We start from the raw sequence: 27,571 nt of genomic DNA, 5'->3' as shown, positions 1-27,571 counted from the left end.
TACCATAGCTCTTAATGGGCCAGCTGATTTCAGTTCCCTTTACTGCAGGTGTCAAAATACAGAGACTAGTGGGGACTGGTTCTCTTGAAAGGCTGTAAACCTAAAGAGATATGAAAGATGACACTCAAGAGAAAGGAAGGATTACATCCATTATGAGATGAGTGTCTGGAAAAGGGCGAATGGAGCGATTTGCCCAAAGCTACCTGAAGTAAATCTGTGGTTGAGCTCAGACAGAATTTGAACTTTTTGAGTTGAGAACTAGCAAATTATTCTCATAACTAGGCTGGTTTCTCCCCATGCACAGATCTGCTGTGAAAACAAGCCACCTTTATGTCCAAATTATTGTCTTCTGAACACGAATTATTTCTGCAGCTGGGAAAGTAGCAAACATGTTCTCCAACCAAGGCCCATGCCCTGTCCGCTCCACCTCCTCTTCTACAGAAAGGCTAACTTACCCACTGGAGCTCCAACCCACGCCCTGAGTGTTCATTTCTCACAGCCCCACTGAAAATAATTACTTCAGAAAGAAAATTGCAAAGGACCTAAAAATATTGAAGGCTGTAAATTACCTTGGAGCTACACTGCTTCCTTACAGGGCTGCTGTTTCATACCACACCTAGTCATTAGTATCAATAATTCTCCATGCAGTTAATGTTTGAGCTGCGGAATCTCTATAGGCAAGTCCGAAGAACTATAAACTGTGTGGATAAGCACAGACAGACACTGCCAACCTGTGCAAAGGTGATTCCCACAGCTGAAAGAAAGAAGCATTTTTAGAACAAAATAAGCTTTTCATGTCGCAGGTAAGGGATGATCTAACTGCTACTTAACAGAAAGATTTTAAAAGCTGAAACAAGGGTTTTGTTAAAGGATTTTCAGACAGCGTTAGGAACTCAGTTGTCCCTGTGAATGGATGACTGCTGTGCTAAGGCTTAGTCTGGTTTGTATTTGATTTGGATCGATTTCCTCTGTTTTCTCTTTGCTGAATTTGAACATCTGAAATCAATCAACTAAAGAAAATAGTATTTTTTTCCATGGAACCAAATACTTGTGATTGTTACTGATCTTTAACCTCGGGGAATATTCTTTGTTCTCTGAATGTTTATTATTGAAAGTCACTGGGATGTTTCTATGATGGTTATCCTAGATATTTCTATTCAGTCATGAGAACTATAAGGAATTATTAGGGATATAGTACTGAGATGAAGCTAAGAAATGAAGGAGAAAATATAGCTCCAATCCTCAGCCAAACTCCAGGCTGCATTTGGTTGAGCTGATATTATTCTAATTCTGAAACTGCCTATTACTGAAAACTTTTGTATGAATCTATATATACTGAAACTCTATTATGAGTGACAGAGGAGTATGCATTTGGGTCTTTGGTCCTTGGCAGGGCAATGCTTCATGAGACTTGGTAAGAGTTTCCAGCCAAAAATTAATGTTCAAGGGCTAATCTTCATGCACTTCAAATGGCATGATATAAGGAAAGGATGTTTATGTTCAAAGAAAAGGAAACAGCAAAGGCACTTATCATGCAAACTATGAAATGGCTGTATTTCCACTGTTGCATTTCATAGTTGGATCTGGACAGAAGAACCTGGCTGTGACACAGGGCTGCAGGGCAGCCACATGAAGGAGTGCATTTTCCAGCATTTTCTGACCCCTCTAGTAAGGCTGCATGTGTCCCTTTCCTCAAACTTTCTCCTCTCCATAGCAGGCCTTGCTCCTTCTCTTTTCCCTTAATGCAGACCATGGTATCCCAGACCACACCATACCCTTTTCTCCTATCGCCTGCTGGTCTCCGCCAGTACTTTTAGCTTCCTGGTGTCCCTCCACTGCTGGCTGGCCAAGGGGCATGTACAGCTGTGCCTCCCTTGCCAGGTACACGCTGGGCACAAAATGCAGCCTTGCGCCTTGGGTCCTCTGTCCTACCTGGCTCCCCAAATTAGTAACAAATGAGTTTTTTGCTATTAAGTGCAGCTGAAACTGGCCAATGTATTCAGAAGAGATCGACAAGAGGGGAGTGGAGAGGTTGTTGTACAGGCAGAGAAATTGAAAGAATTTTCATTGACTATCTAACGGAAATATCAGCAGCAGTCCTGGCTCAAAGTGTCCTTCCAGAGGCTTCAAAGCGTCTTCTCCTTCTCTCTGCCCTGCCTGTGCCACCTCCTCTGGCTTCAGGAGGGTAGTGAGGGACCTGCTCGACAGGCATCCCTGCCAGGCAGCTACAGGGAGCTCAACTTCAGCATTTGTTTCCTGATAAATTTAATGATTTTCCTGGTCACTTCCATTTTCAAAGGAATGTCATATTATTTTCTTCCAGTACTCATACATTTAGCTCCAGCCCAAGGAAAGAGCCTAGCAATTTCAAAGGGTGTAATTGCACACATATATAACCCTGCTTAGAATGGGATCTGGAAGATAAAGTCCTGTAGCATGTCCTAGAATGAGTGCTAGAGAGAACAGCGATGTGGGCAGTGGTTTCTGTATGTAAAGGTCCCCTTTTGGGTCAGCCACTGAGGAAAGAAAAGGAGGGGGAAGAAAACAGCATGATGGGAAGCCCAAGCAGAAAGGTGTCTGAAGGGAGCTGTGCCTCCACACTGTGTTCTTCTCCCTGGGAGGCTCCATGGGACAGAGCTGTGGTGGGTGAAGGATATTCACAGAATATTCTGAGTTGGAAGGGACCCACAAAGATCATCAAGCCCAACTCTTAAGTGAATGGCCTGGTATGGGGATTGAACCCTCGACCTTGGCATTATTAGGAACATGCTGTATCCAACTGAAGCAACCCACTCCCCCAGTACCTGTAGGTGTGAGCCACATAACACGGAGCACCACTGAAGATGGCAACACAGTACATCAGCTTCACCTTTCTTCAGAAACAGCCTCTTCTTCTTTGTTAAAATCTAGAAGTAGTGAGAAAGTAGGATTTCATTGTGAGAAACCCATCAAGTTTTCAGGAGGATGTAACACAAGTCGTGGAAGTGTGTGCTCAGCATTTCTCTGAAATTTGAGGCAGACAAATGCTCCTTGGACTTGAAAATTTCATTTCCAGTAACTGTGTTGTTTTAAGGGATTCAGATAACCTCAGACTTCCTCTGCATCTGCAAGCTGAAGCAAACAGTTGTTTTTTAGGAACCAGAAGACAGATACCTTAAGAGTGGTCCCTGAAAGACTTTCATCTTATTGTGGTTGTGTTTTTCCTGTGAACATGTTGTTGTGTTCAGCAAAGGGGAAACGAAAATGGGGCTTGCGTGACAGAATCATTGTAACAATGAGGTTGCATGGCTTAAATTTGTGTGCTGGGTTCAATCTCTGACAGCTCTTTGGGGCTCTCACAACATGTGGCACCTCTTGCACCATTGAGCACAGCTCTGATGGGCACAGGCTTCCTGGACAGCCTGGAACACCAGCGATCTTACCTCCCATGGGCAGAGCTGCCCCTGGCTCTTCAGAGCTCACTCCTCAGCTCTCTCCCTGCAGCTTCAGGAAAGCTCAGCTGTTGCCTTAGTTTGCAAATAGACTGGGCCAACTCTATGGCATTAAAGTGACTGTCATCTCTTCTTTGCAGGACCTGAAGCAAAGCATATTCCAGTATGCTTAAGCTGTGTGTACTTCAATTTCTGCTTGTCATTCACTCGGTGAGTTACAGATTTTCTTTGTTTATCTGGAGCAAATGGCAAAGGTTACCTGTGAGCCTCTGAACTCTAATCCATGGGGTATGCCAGCCTGCAGGTTAGGCTGGCAGTTATGCCATCAGAGGGGCTGTAACTCTGGGTGTGGGAGGGGGGGCCCCAAAATGTGTGTGCAATCTCACAGCCAAAAGCTAAGAAGATAATCATTATGAAAAAAAACTTTAAATAGCCCGAAAGGCACCAATTTACCTATTTTGCCTCTTGTGCTTCATCTTTAGATATCACTGTTTCCAGTAACTGGATTTCATACTTGAAAAGATTTAAAAATACTGGAATAAATCACCAAACAGTGAAGACATCTGTATCATGTGTTCTGTATTATAATCCATATGTGTGATGACATATTAAATGTATTCTAAGACTTATAATGGCACATAGTTTAAACTGTGCACATTAATTATGTATCCTCATTATTCTGTCTGTGTGAATCCCTTTTCAGAGGATTTTCTGGAACTGAAATATATTAATTATGTTATTTATGGACCTCATGTATTAATTCAATAGATTTAACGATGTTTGTAAAGGCTACAGCAGTGATGGCTTCTACTTCACAATCAAAATTAAGATAAAAGGTTTAAAAAAAGAGTAAAATTCAAGTTCAGTAAAAAATGCCTTAGAATATGGACACCCTGGGGGGTGGGACTGATGTGCCATAGTGAGCACCTCCTTTTTCCTTCTTATTGCAAAAGCTGCTGCCCACGGCAGTGCTGACCCCCCCATGCAACCACTCCACAGGCATTATAGCCATCTTCAGAAGGGATGCCACTGGATATGGACCAAGGAGTAAAGTGTCTTTTCCCTTTCACTCCTGAGTGGTGATTCATGCTATAGACATAAGTTTGAAAATATTTATGGTCCACATAAAATAATTTTAATCGAGAGAGGTGATATCTCTTACTTGCTTCACAGACTGCACTTTGAACTCGTTGGGTTTTATAGCATCAGCCTTTGTTCCTTCATGGCAAGGAACAGGATCAAGCAAAATCTGTCCACAAAATGGCTCTGAGAAACGCCTCCAGGCTGTGCTCACTTCTGTGACACGGGAACAGCCTTAGCAGGTCAGATTCAGGGTCCTGTTATCATGTCTGTGGCAGAGACCAGCAGTCGGCATTTAGCAAAAACAGTAAAAGGAAGCTGTAACTACTCTTTCCTGGATGTGTAACTATTAGATGGCTTTTTTTCATATTTTTCTTTTGACACTAGAATTCATTAGCATCCCTCCCCCTCCTTCCCCATCTCTCACAGTACTCTGCTTTTCCTGTTGGCAAAGGGAGTCACAAACCCTTGTAGGCGAAGAAGGCAACATCTCTGGCTATTATTAAGGAGAATCTGGCTTTATTGAAACACCACTTGTGACACACACACACAGAGCAGTGCTTTAGGGTAAATTGTGCTGAACTTAGCTATGTTTTTTTCATAGGCAGAATTAAGTTTTCCCTTGGTAGTATGTAGACTGTGCTTTTCTGTGAGAGGTTGAATAGCTGTCCCAGCAGCAATAGGACCAAATCCAGGGGAAAAGTCATGCAGCAGAGAACACGCACTCCCAGAGCTCAACTCCATGGGCTGTTGGACAGGGTGGCCCTGGGACTCTAAATGTGTAAAGCATAATAAAGTAATTTTTACTCTGGAAGAAAGGGAATTTTGCCTGTGCAGCCAAAAGCTGGAGCCCTAATTCTGGCAGGCAGATTCTCAGCATTGGCAAGACAGGGAGTGAAGAGTAGGTATTCAGGGGAGTTTGGTCTTGCTTTTGGAGAAATAGATAGATTATCCGAACCACAGTCTGAATTGTCTTGTGTGCAAGGGCTGCCCTTGGAGGCTCATTTTTGCTTTACCTTTTTTGTTTGAAAAAAGGAACAGCCCTGAAACACTAGGGCAGAAGTGTGTCTGGAGGTCTTGGGGCACTAGGGAGTGGTGGTTATAACAGTCATTAAAAAATCAGCAGAAAAAACATGATGTGAAGATATTGCCAGACATTAAGAAAAAGACAGAGGCTGAGACAGAACCATATGGCATTTTTGCCAGCAGGTAGAAGACAAAGATCAGGAGGACATGTTTGCTCTGTCTGTGGTTTGCACTCATATGCAACTGATGTGAAGGCACAGGGCTGTAGTGACTGGTCCAGGTGGCTATGGCACTGAGGGTGATGAGGTAGGGGACCCAGAGAGGTCCACCTTGTTCCCTTACAAAAAAAGATTTGAATTACTGAGGAAATTATGAGGGGTGCAGTCCCTATTCCTCCCCATCCCCGGGTGTGGCATTTGGCCTCCAGACACATTAGTTGCCACAAGACTTTTTGACTCCTAGATGGGACTCTAGATGGGACATAGATGGTCCTGCTGGGGACACAGAGGTGATACAGCAACAATTTTCTAAACTTTCTTTTGGTCTCAGTCTACATTCATCTCTGCTGCTTCTGTTTGCTGTTGAAGGTAAATCAAATCTCATTTAATTATGTAGTGGTTAGAAAAGGGCAGGGGGTAGGTGTTTGTTCTCAAATTAATTAATAAATAACAACTGCTTTTAAATATGGATGTGCACTAAAGAACCTGGAGATGTTCAGTGCAAACCAGCAAGAGTCTCTGCTGTTATACTACAGCAAAATAACTCGCAAGAAGCTCAGTAATGGAAAGCTGCTGTTTGTGCATGGTGACAGCAGACAACCCTCAGCTGTTTTCCTCTATTCTTTTCTCTCTCTCTCACAGGCTATGTGCCTTAATCTGGGGGACCTGCATGTAACTGGGCCTCTGAAGGACATGAATTTCTCTATTCCAGAAGGAGGGGGTGTGCGCATCCTTTACCAGGTAATCAAGTGTCTCTTGTTATCCACTCTGGTGAAAACCCCCATAGCCTGCACTCAGAGACCACATATGGAGTGTTGTCATCTGTGTTGGTGGGAAGAACAGTCCCCCAAGAGGATCTGAAATTAATTTTTAATTCCTCTCTCTGGGAATTAGAGAGTCTACATGCAAACAACAGGAGACAACCCCCTCTATGAAACACATTTTTAAGAGAATATCCTAAGACAGAGATTAATAAAATCAGCATTCCTAGGGAATGGGTTTCCATGTAAATTGTGTCATAATTTTCCTTTGACTCTGAGGTTTTCTTCTTCCCAAAACCATAACCAGAGGACAGATCCAGCTTCCAGGCAAATGGAGAATGTGTGTCACATTTTTCCATTCCCGTGCTCAGACAAAACCCTGTCCTAAAGCAGACGTTTGCTTTGGAAACAAACTACAGTTGGGATTTCTTGCAGCATTAAGGAAATAATGTGAAAATTCCTCTGTTGAGGATCAGAAAAGAGCAGATTTGTTCGAGCAGACTCTCAGAATATCATTCTCCCAGCCAAGCACACTTCTGGCAATAGATTTTAAAAGTCACAAAAGCACAGAATGATTTTTATTATGGTGAAAACGTTGAAAAAGGATGATTTTCCCTCTGATTTTTTTCCATTTTAGTTCACATCTGAGCCACCTGCTGTGACATTCAGATTGTCTGGTGATAAAGACGGAATAATAGACATTGCGCCGGAGAAGGGCATCCTGTATCTCAATGGGTCTCTGGATTGGGAGACCAAACCCGTGCACTGGCTGCAGGTAAAGACTCAATGAAAATCAGAAAGAGAGAGTAAATTCGCTCTCTTTTGGTAAACCTGAAATTAATAGAAAACTGTTGAAATTTCCAATTCTTTATTTTGTCTATGTTTACAGACAGCATTTTCACTTTTAACATTGAGCTTTGCTGGAAGACACATGGTTTCATAGTTCTGAAAGGCTGAGCAGGAAAATGCTCCTTAGCGGAGGAAAACTGTATTGAGAAACCAAAAGTTATCCTGATGCCAACACCAGTCCTTTAACTCTCTTAAAATATGGGAATACTTGACTGGAAGTGAAATCTGGCCTCATGAATGAGTTTTGTTTGTTATCCCTGAAGACTGATAGGGTGAATTCCATGTCTGGAGCGGGAAAATAAACTATTGTAATCTATTTAGGAAGGCTATAATCTGCATGGTAACAAATTGTGTGAGTAAAAGACATTTAGACAGAGATATACAGATCTAACCTATGTTAGATAACAGCAGAAAGCTGTTTTGCACATGTTGGAGTCTATTAAAGGAAAAAGCTTTGTATACTTGTCCTGCTATTGTACCATTTTTATTAGGATCTCATTGTAAACACTGTTGGGTGTGGGACAGCAGATAGGCAGTCTTTTGGTCTCAGTACAGCCTTGTGCTGTTATTCTGTGTCAAAATAGGTGGTGTTTTTTTCTGAGGCACTAGCAACTGAGAAGGAAATGACCATGAGAGGATCAGTATCTGAACAGACAAAGTACATGATGATTTTTTAGCTAACCTTAGCTATCTTTCTAAAGTCTAACACTTCGGGTTTAATGGTTTCAAGTTCTCAGCTCTAAAGCACCCTTGGATTGGAATTAGAGAGGACAATTTTCTAGCTCCAGACATTAATCCTAAGCATGTGAATCATTTATAGACAAGAAGTGATGACAGAACTAAAAAATTATGCTTGTTTAGGCATAAATAATCATGATTTTGTCTACTATGTGCAAATAAAATAAAGTCTGACAGATGTAGTATATACTTGGTGCTTTAAAGTCAAAGAATGCTGGAGAATAAGAAGCCAAATTGTTGGAAAAAAAGTAATTAAAAATAAGAATTAATTTTTCTTTACTAACCTTTAGATCAACCTATTTAACTGGTTGATATTTATAATAGCAATTATTTATAAATACTATGTCATGTTGAGTTTTCTACTTGTTCTTTAGGAAGTATATGTTTCTGTTTAAAGAAAGACATAAATTCTGAGCTGTGCAAAAATACAAGTTGTCTACTGAGCCTGGAAGTGAGAAATTGTCCTCTGAAAAGTGCCATCAGAAGCACGAGTGGGTTCTTTTGTTTTGTTGGCATTATATACTGTGGCAAATTATTACCAGTGAGCTACAGTGGCGAATTTGTCCTTGTAGAGGGAGCTACCCAGTGATGACTCTCACCAGACCTGTGTCACAGTAGGAATGACTTGACATTTGACATCCTTATGTTAATTTATGACTTCTAATTTACCTACATGAAAATATTTGTTGCTGTTGCTTCTTTTTTGAAATAAGGTGGAAAGTCTGGATGTAAATGGAAATGTAGTGAAAGGTCCATATGCTGTTACAATATATGTGGAGGACATCAATGACAACCCACCAGAATTTGACCAGATAACATATACTGGAGTAGTGAGGCAGAACTCTCGTCCAGGTAATTATCTTAATAATTAAATATTATAGTTTATAGGAAGGTAGGTAAATTAAACAGGAAGATAAAGTGGGTGCTATATTTCAACAAGCTACAAAATTACCGGTTTTCCTTCCCACAGGACTGTACAAAATAAGGATGAAAACCTGTATAAATATGATAAAAAGGCAAAGAGGTCACCACTATGTAGTGCAAAGAGATGACTGTAATCAAAAATATTTCATAGTACTTATTGCTTTGCAAGTATCACTTAGCAGGCAAATATGACTGGTTTCTCCATTGCACTGAAAAAAACTCCTCTGCTAGAAGGAGTTTAAAGTGTAAAGGTTGCCAAAGACTACACAGAAAGAGAATGCTAAAAATATGTAACTCTTTGCACATCAGCGAAATAAAATGCCAGGGTACATATGGGGTACATGTTTTCTGTAACTGATGCTTCTCAGAACATGGACTGAACCTTAGTATTTAGAAGAGAGTCTTAGATTATGGATTGCAGTGATCCAGTCCATGAGTCAGAAAAATATCAAAGAGCAATTTCATCTTGGAAATGAAACAAAAGACTCATACTACTGTTATCACTGTGACTACGGACACAAGAAGAAACTTTCACTAAAGAATATGCATATAAACCTCTGGGGGGTCAGAAAATCATTCTGAAATATATTACTGTATTCTTAACTGCATCCAAGTCAGAAATATTTTGAAATTTACATTGGTGCTCAAAAGGTAAAATTTGAGTTACATTACCATGTATTTCTATATTTTTTCACTGTAGAATTGTTCCTTTAATTAAAACTGCATCACAGCTGTAGGTCACTTTTATCGAGGTGCTTTGAGTTGAACTGATTTGTGTAAAAACTGCCAAGTGTCCTTAAAAGAGAGATACCAGTGAGCTGCATTCTGGGTTCAGGCACTCTTATGTGGTAGATAGCTCTCTGCTGATTTAACTTCTGTCACCTTCTTCATCTACTGGTCTTCACATCTATTGTGATCCTACTGGTGGAGATGGGAGGAGGGGACCTGCGGGATGACATGCAGTCAGTGTAATCTCTACACGCAGTCATGGCTTCCCATGAGAGATGAAATATGAATCAATGGTACTTCCCCATAAGCTGCCTTTCTGGCTTGAGAGCTCTGACTTGAATGGACTATATGTTGAGCTTTCAGTCTCTTCTCTTACCACTTTTTCTTCTCTAATCCAAATAGGCAAACCCTTCATGTATGTCCATGCCACTGACCGCGATGATCCTGCAACTCCCCATGCACAGCTGACGTACAGCATTCTCCATCACTTTCCCAACCCTTATAAAGAAATGCTTTTCCAGATCGATAATGTAACAGGAGCCATCTCACCGAGTAGGACAGGTATGTAAAAAGATTCTTGTTTTCAAAGAGCAAGCATGAGTTCCAGGGTGTACATAGGAACAAAACAACACAGGTCTGATGTTACATTCTGAATAAATGTAGTCAGTGGGACATACTCCACTGAGCCCCTGGTTTTGGGGAGCTTGTTTTGTGTCCCACCAAATACAAGAGAAGTTAGCAGAAATGTATATTGGGATCTAAAAGTACACTGAGAAGAGAAATAGATCCTCTGGCTCACAGGACTACAGTATGTCATATTTTGGGATTAATTCTCTTCCTTGAAATCTAGAGAACCAAAAGCAGTAACATGAAAAATGCAGAGGAAACTCAACCAGCCATGTGATCCCAACTAAATTGCAATGATTTAGAAATGCCTGTCTCTTCTGCTGGGCTGAACAAGTGCTTAACTGGAGTAAGGGCATCTGCACAATATGAGACCACAGCACAGAGGTCTCATAGGATTACATCTACATGATGCTGTGCTGCGTCATTCAGAGAAACTGCTTGCTGAGATTTGTCACAGAGGACCATCTAAGGAGTGAGTCTGAAGCAAATAAAGAAACAGTGCATGAAGGAGGCAACGGGGAGATGAAACATCCCTACACCCTCTGCATCGTTTCACTTGGCTCTTTGCTCTGTCTCTAGGCTCTTATTACTTAGATCCTCAAAAGCAGGACACCTTCACACTTGTTGTTTCCGTGAAGGACATGGCAGGAATGTCAACAAATGCTTTCACCAGCAGTGCCGATGTGATCATCCATGTGAAGGATAGCCTGTGGAAAGCTCCCCCCACCATCCGCATCCAAGAAAACTCAACCCAGGTCCATCCTGTCAACATCAGCCAGGTAGGCTCCTTGGCCACACTCCCTGCACTTCTTGGTGCCACAGAGTCGTTTCCTCCCAGCTAACTGGGAAGATTCCCCCACTACATTCAACATTGGGCTCTTCAGAAGGACTTCAACACCTCCCAGTTATTTCTCATATGGTATCCTTTGGAAATGATTGTTAGTGCAGGTCTCATTGACTTATTTTTAGTAGGAAAGTTAACAATTTGAAGGTGACCGAGGTACAGTCAATACAAACATTAGAGTGATTGGACTTTGCCCTTCAATTTAGATGCAAAGTCCAGTCATGGGTCCTCCAGGCTTTGGGCAAATCAAGAGTTAGTCTGTTGAAGGTTATTTTGAGGTTAGATTCTTCCAGCTGCAGAAGAGCTTGGCAGGGGAGAAGCTCCATAACAGCCCTCCTGTGGGCAGTCCCCCGCAATCAGGGACAGCTTATGTGACCAGTTTTGTATCATGTAGCACACCTGCTACATCAAAAGTACCTAGGGAGGACTGAAACATCCTCCTTCACATCCTGCATTCCCATGGTATTCCTCTTTTCACAGTGCAAACACGAAATATTTTGCTGATAACTGCAGACCAATAGCAATGCATGCAATCAGTACATATTAACTAACAGACCAAGAGCCTTTCAGAAATATTTGTCTTTGAAAAATGCCTTGGCACTGACACCCTCAATGCCGTCATCCCTCGAACATGGCAGGATTCCCTGGGTCCTGTTTGCAAGAGTAATCGACTCGATGCTATTCTCACTAGTCTCAGTGACAGACCAAGGAAGTCCAGAGTGAAAACACATGGAAGAAAGATTACCATGCAATGGTGCATCCTTTCTGGGGTCACTTGTATACAGATTTCATGTGGCAGCCAATGACATGTTGATTCTGCCCAGGGAAAAATGAAATACAGTTGCTGCTTTATAGTATGAAACATAAACAGTAATACTGACTCCTTCATTAATTTGACAGTCTGTGTACTTATTTCATTTTAAATCTGCAGCACCCCAGTAAAGATTTTTCATCACAGACTTTGATGCGTGCAAAGAGTGTGCACACACCTATGTGCAGATAGGTTCCAGATAATTGTTTTGTTGTTTCACTTCTCTGAATTACATAAACCAAAACAACAGCCAGGAAGAGCCAGTGTAAGGAGATGGAATAAATTAGTGTCAATTTAGGTCCGTATCACAAAACCCTTCCGTAAAAAAATAAGTGTTGTATCCTATCTGGATGGCTGGAGAAACTGGGGTACGATGGCTTCACCACACAATTCAGAGAGCGGAGGTGGATTATCAGTCTGATTTTCTGCAGTTCATACCAGGAGCCTGCCAAAATGTTATTTTTCTGGCTTATGAAACTAACAGGAATGCAATCTTTTCTGTTTGTGGTCCAGAAATGATCCCTGTTAAATCTCAGTCTGCACTTCTGACTTCGTATCCTGACTTATTTTTTTGGTTTCTTTTAGGTGCAGTCAAATGAGGCAAATGTAACTTATGACATTTTTGAAAAAGAAAAGCTGCCCAGGCTCCCATTTTCCATCAGTCAGGATGGGGTTATTTATGTGACCAAGCCATTGGACAGGGAAGAAAAGGATACTGTAAGTAAACTCATAAAACCTCACTGATGCGAGAGACCATAGCTGGAAAGTGATTATTGGTGTGGGAGTAAATATGAGAAAGCTCAATAGAAAGGGCAGAGGGGGGAAAATGAATAAAAGCTTTGTTTCTTGCCACTTCTGTTTGGGAATGATTTGATATATATGAAAGTGCAACATTATGAACAGCCTTCAGGTTGTTACCCTGCCACCGAGCTGGCAGTAGCAATCACTGCCTACAGCATATATACAATGTACAACATGGATCACCTATGGCAGGATTGTAGGTGCATAAGCAAGAGATAGGTGGTGGCATTTGTGGAGGGCAGAAGATTTGGATGTTTCAGAACTGCTTCAGACCCCAGGAGCCTCAGAGATCTCTCCACACCAGAAGCAGAGTTTAACTTTGAATTGCAACTGTAAAGTTACCTTGAAGTTTCCCATCTGGAGGTCTTTTAGACAGAAAACCCTCTGTTCCCTTTTGCTCTTGGAGGAAATTTGGGCACAGAATAGGCCAGAGATCAGATGTGCTGGAGAAATTCTACCTCCAGGTGTAGCAGATGAATTTCCAAAGTGACAAAAAGGAGTTATTCCCGTTTTTCTTGAATTTTTGCAAGAGCAGGGCCAGAGTGCAGTCAAAGAATTTTAAATTCTTTTGAGAACTCAGACCTCAGGCACTGAGAGGTAACGGAAGAGTTCTGACAGAATGAAAATACTGAACACACTTATGAGAGGATACTTCATTTGCGTGGAACGCTTCTCTAGTTACATATTTAAATGTAAAATATCATCACAGTGGACATTAAAAAAAATCTAATCGTGCTATTCTTATTGCAGTATACATTCTTTGTGGTCGCAAAAGACAACCAGGGAGAACTGACGGACAAGCCTTTGCAAATTCATGTTATTGTGGAAGACATTAATGACAATCCCCCTGTGTGCAAGCAGGCCCTCACTGTAATTGAAGTTCAAGAAAATGAAGTTGGAGGTAAGAAAACAGCTTCTATTAATTTATACACATCATTCTAGTCCTGTTATTGTTTCCAGCTGAGTGCAAATGAAGGTAGAAATTCTGATCCCAAAGAGTAAAATGTAGGTCTCCTAGACAAATGTTTTCCAGTGCAAACAACCCTGTTGTTTTTACTTCAGTATTTTATGTGGAAAGGATTTCAATAACTTAAGAGGAGCAGACCCAAGACACCTACTACAAAAATACTGTTCCATTTAAAACATAAAATTGCATTTTCTCACAGTCACAGTTTTGGACAACTGCTTAGAGTGTAAAAAGAAAAACACCCCTTTTATTACTAATACAAGAAATAAGGCTCTAAAAGGGGTATGAGACCATTTTCCCTTGTCCAGATACTCCCCAATGACTTTGACTTCAGTGGACCATTACCCAAGTCTGTCCCTAAATCTTCACATCAGTTATTTGGTTTCAGGACTGAAGTGCCTGTTGTTATAGCCACTTCTTCTGATCGAAGTCCTTCAGGACTGCCCCAACCCTAAAACAGTAGGTTGAGATGTTAAAAGAAAAACTCCCAGAAGTGAAATTATTATGTCTGTCACAATGTTTTCCATGCAGTTTTATTTTTACTGACCCTCTACTCTTTGCATTGGTATCACTGTTGCCAGTGTATACCTCTGTGGAGAAACAGGACCACTGCATTGTCTGCCTGACTCTGGTGTCTACTCTGCCACAGGAAGCAATATTGGCACCCTGTTTGCTACAGACATGGATGAGGAGAACACCCTTAACTCTCGCCTGCGGTTCAAAATCAAAAGTCAGGTTCCTGAAGTTCCCACAAGCAATTTGTTCTATATTCAGCAAGACACCGGGGTTTTGCAGTTGACTGGTCGTTCCTTAAGCAAGTTCTATGCATCCAACTATTCGTTGGAGGTGCTGGTGACAGATGGAGGTATGTAATGCCTGCTGTTAAACACTGGAACAGCTCTGTTGACACTGGCATCCCCCGTGCTCAATGTCCAAGGGATGTGAGAAGAGGCATGGAAGATTCACTGCACGGACAGTAGCATTGAAAACTATCTTGCTCTGGTGTGGTACTTGCCTCATTCTTGAGACACAGGGCAGTTAATCATGATTCATAGTGCAAGCATGAAAGGAAACCAGCTCTAGGTCAGAGTGTGGCTAAATTGGGAAGCTTGTTAATAAGTTCTCCAGTGAGAGATTTCCTTCCACATGATAAAAAAAATGAAGAGATCATGATTGTGATTTTCCCCCAAAATCTTTCAAAGGGACTTACTGAAAAAAAATCAAGAAATTAAACACAGCTGCTCAGCAGTCCAGATAACATATTTGAGAACATTAAGAGCTGAAATTAAACTTTGAAAAGAATCTTGTCCATTATGTAAGTTCCCAAGAGTTGTTTGTCGTTCACTGAATGGAAAAGAAATTGAACGTCATGCTAAAGCTTAAAGCTTTGTGCTGGAGTCTTTATAGCTAAGCAAAACTTATAGATGGAGGAACTGGCATGTAAAGAAAGAAGTGTGACATGTCTGTAAAGGAAATAGCATCATTTAGGCAGAAGATAGAAAACCTTGCAGAGGGAAAAGCTGGTGATTTGTTTTGGATGCTTACTGAGATTTCATCCAAACAGTTTACTTAGAATATTCCTTAACTTTCAGCACATGAAGCACATCTGTAAAACACTAAAATCCAGCTACATATGAACAGCACATGACCAGACATTTTACGCTTTAAACCCACACCCCTCCTTTGCTATGGATGCCCTCTGCTCAGGCAGTGCTTAGATTTACACAGATTTGAAGTTTAAGTCTGGCTGTAACAAAAATGAGGGTGCTTCCTGATGGCCTGCCAACAGGATAAGGTAGCATAACAACCCAGGACTCACTTTTTGACACACAAAAGTGATACTGAGAAAGCTAACACAATTCACAGCTATCATCATCCTGGTAAAGGGATATGGTTTAAAAAGTGAAGGACATAAAATGAAGCAGGATGGGACGATGCTCAAGAAATTGGAAAGGTGAATGATAAGATAGAGTGAGGTCATCAGTGACCAAGAGATATTTGAGATCAAGTGCTTCTTATAACGGCAGGACTTTACTTGGATTGGGCAATCTGACAGTGCTCACTTTTGCTCACAGTGAACCGTTTTGGAGGAAAGTTATTTTTGGCAGAGGGGCTACTGTGACATTTTTTGTCTCTTCCATGCAGCATTTGAAACAATCTGTGACGTGGAAGTACATGTCATTGACATCAATGATCAAATTCCCATCTTTGAAAAATCAGATGTGAGTATTTTTAACATTGTTTTGGATGCTTTTGACAATTGTTTGAGTGTATGTTCAATGTCTGTAGAATGTAAATGGGAAAATAACCATTTACAGAACAAGTAACAGAGTAATCCACTACTGAAAATAAAGGCAGAGTATTGCTGCAAGCCTGTATATAGGCTCTATCTGAACAGTGAACACTGGGACTCACTCATAGTTAATTCTCAAATTTAAGGTGATTTGCTCAGTGGAAAACCACATGTACAGAAAGAAATTATTCTATTAAAGCAGTTTATTCCAGAAGTGTAAATTCTGAAAGAAAAGGGGGAAAGAAAAGCTTTTAAAATTAATTAAATAGCTAATTGGAAAAAACCTAATATCTCCCAAGTTCCCTTCCAAACACAGTATTAATGCACCCAAAACAACCAGAAGGTGGATGGAAATCAAAGGCCCTATTTGGTTTGACTAGGAATAGTAGTCCAGTGATCCGTGCCCAAACACATACCTGCTGGCCCTCAGTTCCAGAATGGGCATCAAGCTCTTGCCTTTTCCTCTGGTGGAGGTGCTGGCATCTGGCAGAGAGGCCTGCAGACCTCTTGTGACTTCTGCCTGATGGCCCAAGCCTCCCTTGCAGACACTGAAGTGGCTGAAGTGCCTACATATAGGTGTCCAAGCTCCCACCATTCTTGTAGGCAATGCAGGCAGTGGACTCAGGACAGCTGTCTGGCCCATCCAGTGTAGGTGTCCTTTTTGGAAAGCTTTGTTGCTTTTGGGGCTTTGCTGACTGCATTGCCCAGGTCTCTGTTGATGGCAATGGGAGAATAGTCACATGCAGACTAGGTGCCTACATAGCAGGTTGTACACCTCGCCTCAAGGCCTCAGTACTGGAGCTGGTCTCAGGATGAAGCTTCTGGATGAGGGCATGCATCAATCAGAGTCAATGGAGCTGAGATGCTAATGTGGCAACAGTCTATGGTGCATAGAGCAATTAAATATTTAACAGGGAGTAGCCAGAGTGCTCATGGGGTACTGAGGAGCTGTGCTGTCCATGCTACTGTGAGCACTGCATGAACCACATAAGTGGTTACAACAGAGGAAGTGAAGGATTGTGAATGTTGCTATACTAGTAGTCTACCCACTAACATAGATCCCATCACTTTTGACAAATGTGTGTCTAAAAACTTCCCTCCCTCACTTGGCTGGTGTGGGTTAGAATACATTCATGTTTGTGGGTTGCAAACTTCTTGTAGTGCTCAAGTTTTTGTCCACAGATGGTGCTTGGTGTATCATGTTTCAATGATCTCTCTCTCTTCAGTATCACAACGTGACCATTGCAGAAAGTGTCCCAGTAGGAACTGTGATATTAGAAATTCAAGCTCACGACGGAGATGAGCCTGACACAGGGAGTTCCCTCATCATCTACCAAGTGAAGGAAGGAGATCCAAACAACACGTTCATTATAGACACAGATGCTAAAACAAACCGAGGGTTTGTCAAGATTAACAAGGTGAATAGATGGATTCATTCTTCTCCTTTACTGTTATTTATTTGTCATAAACAGTAACAGCCTTGGTGATGATTTGCAGGGAGTGGTGTTGGCTAGTGGAGGGGTGAGGGCACTCTAAGCATGGTGCAGACTGCAGAAGGCTTCACTCCTGGGGTCAGGCACTGTACCTGTGAAGTGGTCACACACACACCCCATCCTCCTGCCTTTGCTGTCCCCTAACCACCAGCCATCAACAGCAGCTCCCTTCACCAGCTCGGCTGCTGGCTCTTTCTCCAGCAGAGAAGGAAGGCCAACAAAGTAGGTCCTTTTGCACCATAAAGACAAAAAATTGCATCATTTGAGTGATTTTGCAGTTGCATAGGAAAAGAGAAAACCAGTTAAATGCTTCCATAGGCTATGGTGGTAGTGGCGGGTGGTGATGGGGCAGGTTCTCCTCCCTGCTCTTGCTCTGGGCCATTGGTGGCTTTTGCAATGGGAGGTGAAAGTGAGGCTAGCAAGTCTCAGTGTCAGGATGGAGAGACAGTTTGTTCCTGCTGAGGGAAACATTGACTGCAACAAAGCCAAGGTCAGCATGTGCTGCATTGGGTGATACAGTTCATATGCTGAATGCTGGAGACACGAATATGAGGAATGCTGTCGAGGACCAAGAATCGGAATGGGAACGATTCCAGAAATGGAAAAATATGTACAGCGATTGAACGGACTTTATGATGCAGACTTTATAGTTATTATGTACACACACATTGTATGTTCCCCCAGAGTTTGTGTCTTCCGGGCAAATCCCGGCCTGTTCGCCTCCCTGCTCCCCTGTTTCTCTGCCGATTGGCTGGAGAAGCTGCAGACAGGAGGCAGCCCCCGTTCGCCCTTTCCTCCCCTGGTTCCACCTGCGTTCCTCCCCTTTTTACCCTGTCCCTACCTTGGTTTGTCCCCTCACTTGCCTGTCTCATGCTCCATCCTGTGTTCTGGCCCTTTCCCCTCCCGAGCTGACAAAAGACAGAGTGCACACGTGACAAAAACATTCTACCTGCACCCCACCCTCGTGTCCCGGGCTTGTGTAGTGCCACCATCCTCCCCCCCTTCTCGGACCGCGGCAGAATGCTTTTGCTGTGTCCACGAATTTCAATAGCAAAATTGCTCTCCCTTTGAAATTAACCTTCTTAAGGTGCTTGGACTATGAGTCCAGAAAACTTATTGCTCATTTTCCAAGGGGGGTACCATGTTGTATGCAACCAGTTCATGTGCTGCTGGCCAGGCCAAGGGCAGGCAGATGCAGCGTTTGGTGGACCATCTTCAGGATCAACCTCAGTGTCATTTTTTTCCAAGGAGGCAATTGTGAGAAACTCTGCAGTGTAACAACCCTTGCATGACCTTTGGCACCCAGAGTTCCTTTGAGGCCTTCTCATACAGAGCTATAAATACTAGTCCTGTAAACAGGATATAGTTATTAAACTTAGGCAGGTGGCAACATTATTAGAAAATGCAGTTGTTGAGGAGGCCCCTAAACAGGCATATGGTTTCATTTAAATTGACTGTTCTCAGTGTCATTTTTCTCCTGACAGCTCTCCCTTGTTTTATCTGTATCTGGGATGCAATCTCCTCCTTGATAAGAGGGGGACTTTGTGGTTTCTCACTGAAGCTCTTCATGGCAGCAGGGTCATCGCTTAAAGCACCTTTTTCTTTTTCTAATCCAGGCTCTTGATTTTGAAACACAGCCAGTGTACAACCTGGTGATCAATGCCACAAACCCCGAACCGCTGGTGCCAGGAGTACAGTACAACTCAAGTTCCCTTACCTTGTTTAAAGTTTTCTTAACAAATGAGGATGAGCCACCTGTTTTCCTCAAGCCGGTTTACAAAGAAGAAGTGTCTGAAGACGTTCCTGTTAATACCCTGGTCATGACTGTGGAGGCCTATGATCCTGAGGGGGATTCTGTACGGTAAAAAAGTGTGACTGTAATTAATTCATTGAATTTAGTATTTCGAAAATTGTTCTAAAGAAGGTATGAGGAAAATATGCCCAATATTTGGCATGCAGGAAAATACTTTTTTTTACAGAAATCTTGTTTCCTAGTAGAAAGCAGAGGTGTGGTGGGGTGATGTCCAGTGACCCACCTGCTGGACAGTGCTTTTCTGACCAGATTTCTCTCTGTACTGTGACAAGCATCAGCTGGTGGGACCCTTGAAACAGAAAACCACTAGGGAAGAAGGCCAATATATTTCTCCAGGAAAAAGGCAGAGCTGGTCTGAGAATAACAGGTTTTCCATATCCATAATGCCTTTAACAAATGAATGAAGAATATACTGCGTACCCTTAAGAACCACTAGGAGAGTAGCTGCTCTTCATGTCACACAGGAAACCACACATGGCTTTTCTCCATCAAAACACACAACCTCAAGTCTGCAGTTAACAATTAATTCATTTTCTTTCCCATCTGTCAAAGATAATAAGCTTGCTTCTACTGCTGATGCAAAGCTCTGTACAAGACAATTCCTGTGCCATGTTGCATGGTGTAGATGTACCTTACACAGCAAGTCTGGGACTCTTGCTGCACCATTCTCAGCTGGAATGCTGAACAAATCAACAAATAGTTATTGAAATTTAACTAAAATTTAGCAAAACACCAAGTAGTTAATAGAGTTGTAGAATATAAGTCTTAGGCCTCCAGTGGATTTTTATTCCCAGAGGTTTCTCATCTGGCTTTCTACTTTCCCCTAACTTTTGGCAACTTACCACGTTTGGCCTTCTGTCAAACTGGTTTGAAAGTGAGCCACATAGTCCAGAAGCTCCAGGGGATGATGACAGAGACAGATGACAAATATTCACAAATACATAAACCACATTTGTGTTAAAAAATAGATTAAAGAGCATAAAATAAAAAGTATAAAAAGTAGAAGATGTACAAGCATGTCAGCATGCTGTTTCTAATGTAAGGGGTACTGAAAGAACAAAACCTTTGAGTGAGAAGGTCAGGTTGCTTCTCAAGCAAGTGCCTGTGCTTTAACTGGCATATTCATGATTAAATTTGTATAAGTAAATACCTAGAGACCTTGGTGTTTTTTTAAACAATAATATAAAGTTAATTATATGGTGATGTTTAAAGCACACTCTGTTTCAAGGCTATCCAATGGTACTTGCTTCTGTCAAGCTTCTCCAGACAGGCAGCAGATATCCACTGTAGTCCAGCTGGGGATCCTGTTCCCTGGCTGATCCAAAGCAGGGTGTCTGGCTGCATTGCTCCCTCTTCCCCCCAGCCGTTGGCTTGTGCCCCCAGCGAAACCAAGGCATGGGAAATGCAATGAGGAGAGAGTGACATGGGGTTGGGATGAAGCACAGTTTTGGATCAAAAGCTCAGGAACACCCCAGGTTTCACAGTTAGGAGGAAAGTGAAGTTGCAAGTACACAGACTGGAGTAGTGGTGGCATTTCCATGGTTCTGCTCTCACTCTTACTCTGGATGATTTTGGCCTCTCTTCTTCTGTATCTCTGGCTTGGCTGTAGTACTGTGACTTTTCCAAGAACCCTGTCTTTGAGTACAATTGTAACCAAGCTGCTTGGCTAAAATCAGTTTGCTTTGTCAGATTCTTTTTCTGCTTCAGGATAGCGTATGTGATTTTTTTTTTCCCTGTTTCTTTCGAAAGATACTCCTTAGAAGGTGATGTGAAGAAATGGCTGAGAATTAATTCAATCACTGGGCAGGTATACACTGCTTCCCGTTTGGATCGAGAAGAAACAGAAATGTACACAATAGATGTTGTTGCAACAGAGCTGAGTAAGTGACGAAACAACCACATACACACACAGAGGAATCAGCTGTCCTCACTCTTTTATGAGGAATTATCATACCTCCCATGACTAAACCCATGAAAAGTACAGGAACATGTATCCTTAGATATACATCCTATGATGTATCCTTAGAAGTATATATTTCTTAAGATTTTAACTTTCTTAAAGAAATCTTGATGCTGTAGGTAATGAGGATTAAAACAGTTTTCATGAAGTTAGCTACCACGTGATCTTATATTTGCTTGAGCCACATGACATATAAAGAGGGTTAGAATTTCTTCAGTGTTTTCAGCTTCAACATTTTCTGCCACTTTTTCCTCTATAGCTGTAAAGATTTTAGTCTTTCTTACAGATATCTTTAGGCTTCCTGAAAACATACCTGGAGAGTAGTCTGCAGCCTTGTGCAGAATTTCATTCTATTATGAATAAAACTAATATGCTATCAACTCTGAAATATATTAGGGCTTCTAATCCCAGTCATTAGAATCTTTCAGTATTGACTTGCATTTCCTGTATACAGAAGAGAGGTGCGAAACTTAAGGAGTTTCATGCTTAAAAGAGCTCCGAAGAGCACTGGTCACCTTGGATATGATCACTACTAGATATGATGGTCTGTCTGCCTCCTTACCCTTGCTAGTGCTCTGAAGTAAGCAAGAGCTGGTGATAAATAAACCATACTTGTTAAAAAGTAGTGGCAACTACCATGAATTCCTCAGGTCCTCCTGAGACCTTGCCTCTGCAACCTTCAGACACAATGACACTCTTCACTTCCTTCCAGCTCTTTCACCAGCTTTGTTTCTGTCCTCTGGACATGTTGATAGTTATTGGTACCTCTAGAATAGCTGCAAATGCAACAACCCAGCATGCGGATTCAAGATGTCCATGTAACTTTGCATTCTGTTAAACTCTACAGATAACGCAGCTCAGAAATCCAGAACATCCTTGATTCTCCACTTACAGGATGTGAATGACAACCTTCCATATTTAGTTAAGGATAATCCCGCTTTCTTCTGCTACCCGGTCAGGGGAGGAGAGAGAACTCTGATTCAAGCTACTGATGCTGATGAACAGTGGTTTTATTCAAAATTTACATTTTCCCTTGCGGATGATGTTAATACAAGAAATAATTGGGAAATCTCAAAAGTCAATGGTAAGCTAATACAGTTACTCTTACAATGATATGGGACTCTCTTAGTACTCTGGGAAATATAAAGAAATATTTAATTCCTTTTCACTCCTGTTATTGCATATCCAGTATTCCGTGTAGAAAAAAAATTAGGTTGTTGAGAACACCTAAGTCATTAATTATTTTTTTCAAGAGATGACATGTAGTGTGTTGCAAGCTAAAATCTCATGAGTACTTGTGAAAGGAGAAGCAGGTAAGAATGACATGTACTATGTGCTTAAGGACTACACATCACTGATGAAAAAGAAACAGAGCAGTTTGCAAACTGTACGTTTCTGACATTTCCTGCGCAAAACAAAGTCGTACCTCACAAACCGAACGGAACTCTTTGAAGAGGGCAATAAACGCAAGGATAAGTGCTTGGCTGATAGAGCCTGCCTGAATTCATAAAATGTGTTTGATGAAGTGTCCCACTAGAGAAAATTGGGTTGCCATGGTGTTAAAGGGACAAGTTATGAAAGGATAAATAATAATTTAAAATTCAGGAGTTGGAGTAAATGGTCAGCTCTTGCAGTGAAGGGAATTCATGTGTGGTTTTCCAAAGGTTTTTTTGCTAGGATCTGCATAATTCAATACATATAGGTATGCTATGAGAAGCCAAAATTTACTCAATATACAAAGTTATTGGAGTAAGAACCAAGTGTGAAGAATTTCAGAACATTCTAGCAAGACTGAGTTGGCTGAACAACGACATAGCAGAAGCTAATGGACCCTGGACTCACAAACTCACTTTTGAAATCATGGGTGCTGAGCTGGCCATTATGAGTCAGGAAGGTGACCTGTAAGCAGTTTCACGGAAACGTGAGATCAATTTATCAGCAGTGTTCAGAAAAGCAGATCAAATATTGAGAATTACTAGGAAAGAACCAGAGAAGATAACCAGAGAACACCATTATGCCCTTGTATAAATCCATGATTTGTTCAAATATTGAATTCCAGTCTCTCTATCTCCACAAAGATGCAGTATAACTGGAAACAGGTTTAGGGTAACAAGAATAATGAGAGTTATAGAGTAGCCTGATATAAGAAAGTGCATAGGAGCAGCAAAGTAAGCTACTACCTTTTATCTCGGAAGACAGTAGGGAAAAAATATGATAGAGAGTTATAAAATCATGAATGCTATGGTCATGGTGGCCAAAGGTTCATTCTTTGCCCTCTCTTCCAGTATACAAACCTAGGAACCTTAAATGAAGCTTGTGGAGTTATTTCCTGTGCAGATAGAATGAGGAGCTAATTGACTTTGGAACTTGCTGTCACAGGATGTTGTCTAAATTTTCTACAAGTTCAAAGCAAGAAATTACATCTTGCTCAAGAAGCCTCTGAGCTGAAAATTGTTGAAGGAAAAAAATAAAATAAAATATATGCTCGCAATCTCCACTTGATCTAAAAACATGATCCTGACATTAGTAGAACTTTGATCTGATCTCAGTGGCTGTTATAGGCTTTTCCAAATTTTAAAGTGTCTCAGATGCAACTGTGTAAGTGGCCCATCCTACTAAATTACTTTGTGAACAATTTAAGATGGTATTGGTCTCTATGAGTATAGAGGACTATTCTTGGTTTAGATGTGATGCTATCAGTGTTACACTACCCAATGTCAGATTTGGGTCGGTGTAGAAATCAGGAAGGAAATTTTATGATTGTATTATGCTGGAGGCCAGACTAGGCTTTTGGATAATCCCTTTTTAATTCATATCTGCAAGCCAATGAGACCTTGGAAGACAGGGAAAAACAGGAACTACCATCACATGCAAAGCAACCTTAAAAAAAGCACATTTGCAACTGGTATGAATGTTGAGATAAATTTCTTTCTTATGCTGACACGAATGTCCCATTTCCTACTTACAGCTACTCATGCTTACCTCTCTCCAAAACATCCTAACTTTGAAGAGAAGATTTATAACGTTCCAATAATACTTAATGACAATGGAAAGCCAGCTTTGGAAAACAAGGTGCATCTTAAAGGTATACTGTGCACAGAACTACTAGTTTCAAGACAGCAGGTATATTTATGATTAACCAAATGTAACTACTAAACTTCTCATTAACCTTATGGCATTTCTTTTTGCAGTAAACATCTGCAAGTGTTCAAGTGAAAAGTCGTGCTTTGTTGAAGTAGAGCGTCAGCACTCCTTGCCAACCGCTGGGCAGGCAATTGGGATTCTAATTGCTGTCCTGCTCATCATTGGTAAGTCACTTTTCTTGGCTGATTTGAAGCCAGATCTCTGAGATATGGTGGTGCTGCTGCATTTCTGACACTAATTCACTTGTTGGATGAAATTTTGTCATGAATGCTGCAGGATGAAAGAGGGGAGATCTCATGATTGTGTACCATGATTGCTGAAAACTTAAGTGTTTGGTCTCAAGAAATTAGCTTTCTTTTCTTTGTGCTTTTTAATCAACATACAATGGCATAGCAATCAACTAGGACAGAAGAAACTGCTGCACTTGTAGCATATTGTCACTTCATTGTTACCTACTGCCTTTTCTTTGTGAAGGAAGGGATTGGAGCCTTGTCTTGGGCACCCAGATTATAGTGACAATATTGAAGTTTTCAGGGATGTCACACTTAAAATATCTGTACCCGTAGCTTATAGTTATGATTTTATTCATTTATTTCAGCTTTCTAGGTTTACCTTATTCATATGGAGAGTTACTCTGAACTGTGGGAATTTACATGAACAAAGTATAGTTACACTGTTAAGCATAATACTGAATGGTATTATGTTCTCACAGGCTCGAGCTGATGCAACTTCAACAAGTTGCTTAAAACTTTTTTCAAAACAAGACAAAATATTTTTTAGTATTAGGATAGAACAGAATATTTCAGTTAGAAGGGACCTACAATGATCATCTAGTCCCATTGCCTGACCATTTCAGGGCTGACCAAAAGTTAAAGCATATTTTTAAGGGCATTGTCCAATTGCCTCTTAAACGTTGACAGGTTTGGGGCATCGAACACCTCTCTAGGAAGCCTTTTCTAGTGTTTGACCACTCTCCCAGTAAAAAAATGCTTCCTAATGTCCAATCCAAACCTCCCGTGGTGCAGCTTCGAACCATTCCCACATGTCCTATCCCTGGATACCAGGGAGAAGAGCTCAGCACCTCTCTTCCCACTCCTCATGGAGCTCTAGAGAGCAGTGAGGTCACCTTACAACCTTCTTTTCTCCAAACTAGACAAGCCCAAAGTCCTCAGCCACTTATCATAGGACATTCCTTCCAGTTCTTTCACCAGCTTTGTTTCTGTTTTCTGGGCACATTCCCGTTCCTTAACATCCTTCTTCAATTGTGAGGCCCAGAACAGCACATTGTGCTCAAGGTGAGGCTGCACCAACGCTGTTACAGTGGGACAGTCATCTATCATGACAAACATGACAAATCCCTGCTCAAAGGGAGGAAGGCCAAAATAGACACTTTGCCATCTGATCAGATCCTCGAGGTGAGGTTCTTCTCTGGGGGAAGGCCTCTGAGCCCCAGGGCAGTTGATCCTGCCCAACAGCTCCTTGGGTCCATGCTATTGGTCCAAGGCTTCATGGTCATTCCCCAAAGCTGTTTGTTTCTATTCAAGAGGTAAAGCACCATGGATATTACAGTGCAGATGTCAGGGCCCTTGCTGAAACACCTTTTTAGAAAGTTTTCTCTTCCCTTTACTGATGAATGCTCTCTGTTTTTCAGGTGCCATTTTAGGGGGTGCATTTTTCCACATAAAATACAAACAGAAAAATGAAAAGAGCCATCACAAAGATGCAACAGATAGTGCTGAACTCAACAGACTGACTTAAAGACTGTTTCATCAAGTGACAAAATGTGGCAAAAATGCCCTTTGGGTTGTGAGTAAGTGAACTTTGCAGCTCCCAAAGCCCAGAAGTCTACTATCACAAACTGAGGATAAAAACATGTTAAAGCAGACTCCCAGGGGTTTGGCCTCACTTTTGTATGTCATACTATTCAGTCACAAAGCAAAAAACATACATGGTCTTCAGCAGCAGCCACTATAAGCATATCAGCTTTGACTGAAGTGTTAACACTAAATGCTGAGCTCCTGCAAGGATCAAAACATGAGACAATCCTTCTTTGTTTGACAACTGAAGTAAATATGGACTTTACAGAGGACTACATTTTATTGACCTGCACATGCTTGTCTCTTTCCATCTCAGTAAGTCACTGAATAGCAGATAAGGGAATAAAGTCCTGCACTGCCTTTGAAGATGTCCAGTGAAATGATAGGAATCTCTCTAACTCTCAGCAAAGGAGGTCCTAAACATATTGCAATCTGTAATCTGTCCTGGGTCATGCCTGCTTACATTATGCTGAATTTGTACTAACTATGTGACATTTCAGTTTTTCATTTTTGATACCCACAGAGTAGAACCAGTTTGTAAAGTGCCATGGCCTTTCATTACAGTTTCCAAGTTAAAAAAACAAACCATGCCAAGTCATGTAGACTTGGGTATCTGTTGTTGTATCATACTGCTGCAAATATTGCTCTTACCCCCTACACATTAGATAAGAATAAAAATGTTCTTTAAAGTTTTTAGTGTCTGCTTATTTTATAAAATAAATTAAAAAAAGGAGAGCGTACGTGACAGCAAACCATTGCTGCTTGGTTATCTATTGTATTTAACCCTCATTTTCATGTAATACAGATTAAAAATGGCTCTTAGGCAAGTGATGTGTCCAGCTGATTGAAGATGCAATGATTGCTGGAGGCATTTCTATCTTAGTTACAGTAAAATGTACTTGAGCACAGGATGACACTCAGGAAAGGAAAGCCTTTCTCCTGACAGCATGACTTTAGAAGGGCGTTTTTGGTGACAGTTCGCGGGAGGTCTTTCTTTTAAACTATAAATAAAAGCTGATAAATATTGTGTTAAACTAAAAAGACAATCTATTTTTGAAAACATCAAAGAGAAGGTCATATGGAAAAGAGTGTATTTGCTTACCTAAGATTTTTTAACAGCTTTTGCATGCATCATAGAATTAGAAAGAAAAGAGCACTTTTTTGGTAGCATTGCATTTATAATAGGTTTTCCTAGAATGCTGCCAGCAAAAACTTTGCTTTTGGGCTTCAATAACAAAACTCAAT

The 27,571-nt window shown here is 41.3% G+C and overlaps 1 protein-coding gene across 1 annotated transcript; it reads left to right on the top strand.

The window, feature by feature from the left end:
- The first annotated feature begins 645 nt into the window (after positions 1-645).
- Positions 646-27,015, top strand: CDH17 (cadherin 17). The gene is made up of 18 exons (XM_051785359.1): positions 646-803; positions 3,572-3,641; positions 6,398-6,496; positions 7,154-7,291; positions 8,817-8,955; positions 10,159-10,317; positions 10,963-11,162; positions 12,624-12,755; positions 13,590-13,740; positions 14,456-14,671; positions 15,952-16,028; positions 17,326-17,517; positions 19,209-19,453; positions 21,155-21,285; positions 22,213-22,449; positions 24,334-24,450; positions 24,557-24,673; positions 26,161-27,015. Exons 2-18 carry the CDS (start codon positions 3,597-3,599, stop codon positions 26,265-26,267), a joined length of 2,502 nt encoding a protein of 833 aa, XP_051641319.1. The 5' UTR covers positions 646-803; positions 3,572-3,596; the 3' UTR covers positions 26,268-27,015.
- Positions 27,016-27,571: the final 556 nt, after the last annotated feature.

This window comes from Manacus candei, unplaced genomic scaffold, assembly GCF_025592945.1.
Source record: "Manacus candei isolate 608988 ecotype Guabito, Panama unplaced genomic scaffold, ASM2559294v1 h1tg000019l, whole genome shotgun sequence".
In the NCBI taxonomy this organism is placed as follows: Eukaryota; Metazoa; Chordata; class Aves; order Passeriformes; family Pipridae; genus Manacus; species Manacus candei.
This window is presented reverse-complemented; position numbering and strand designations above follow the sequence as displayed.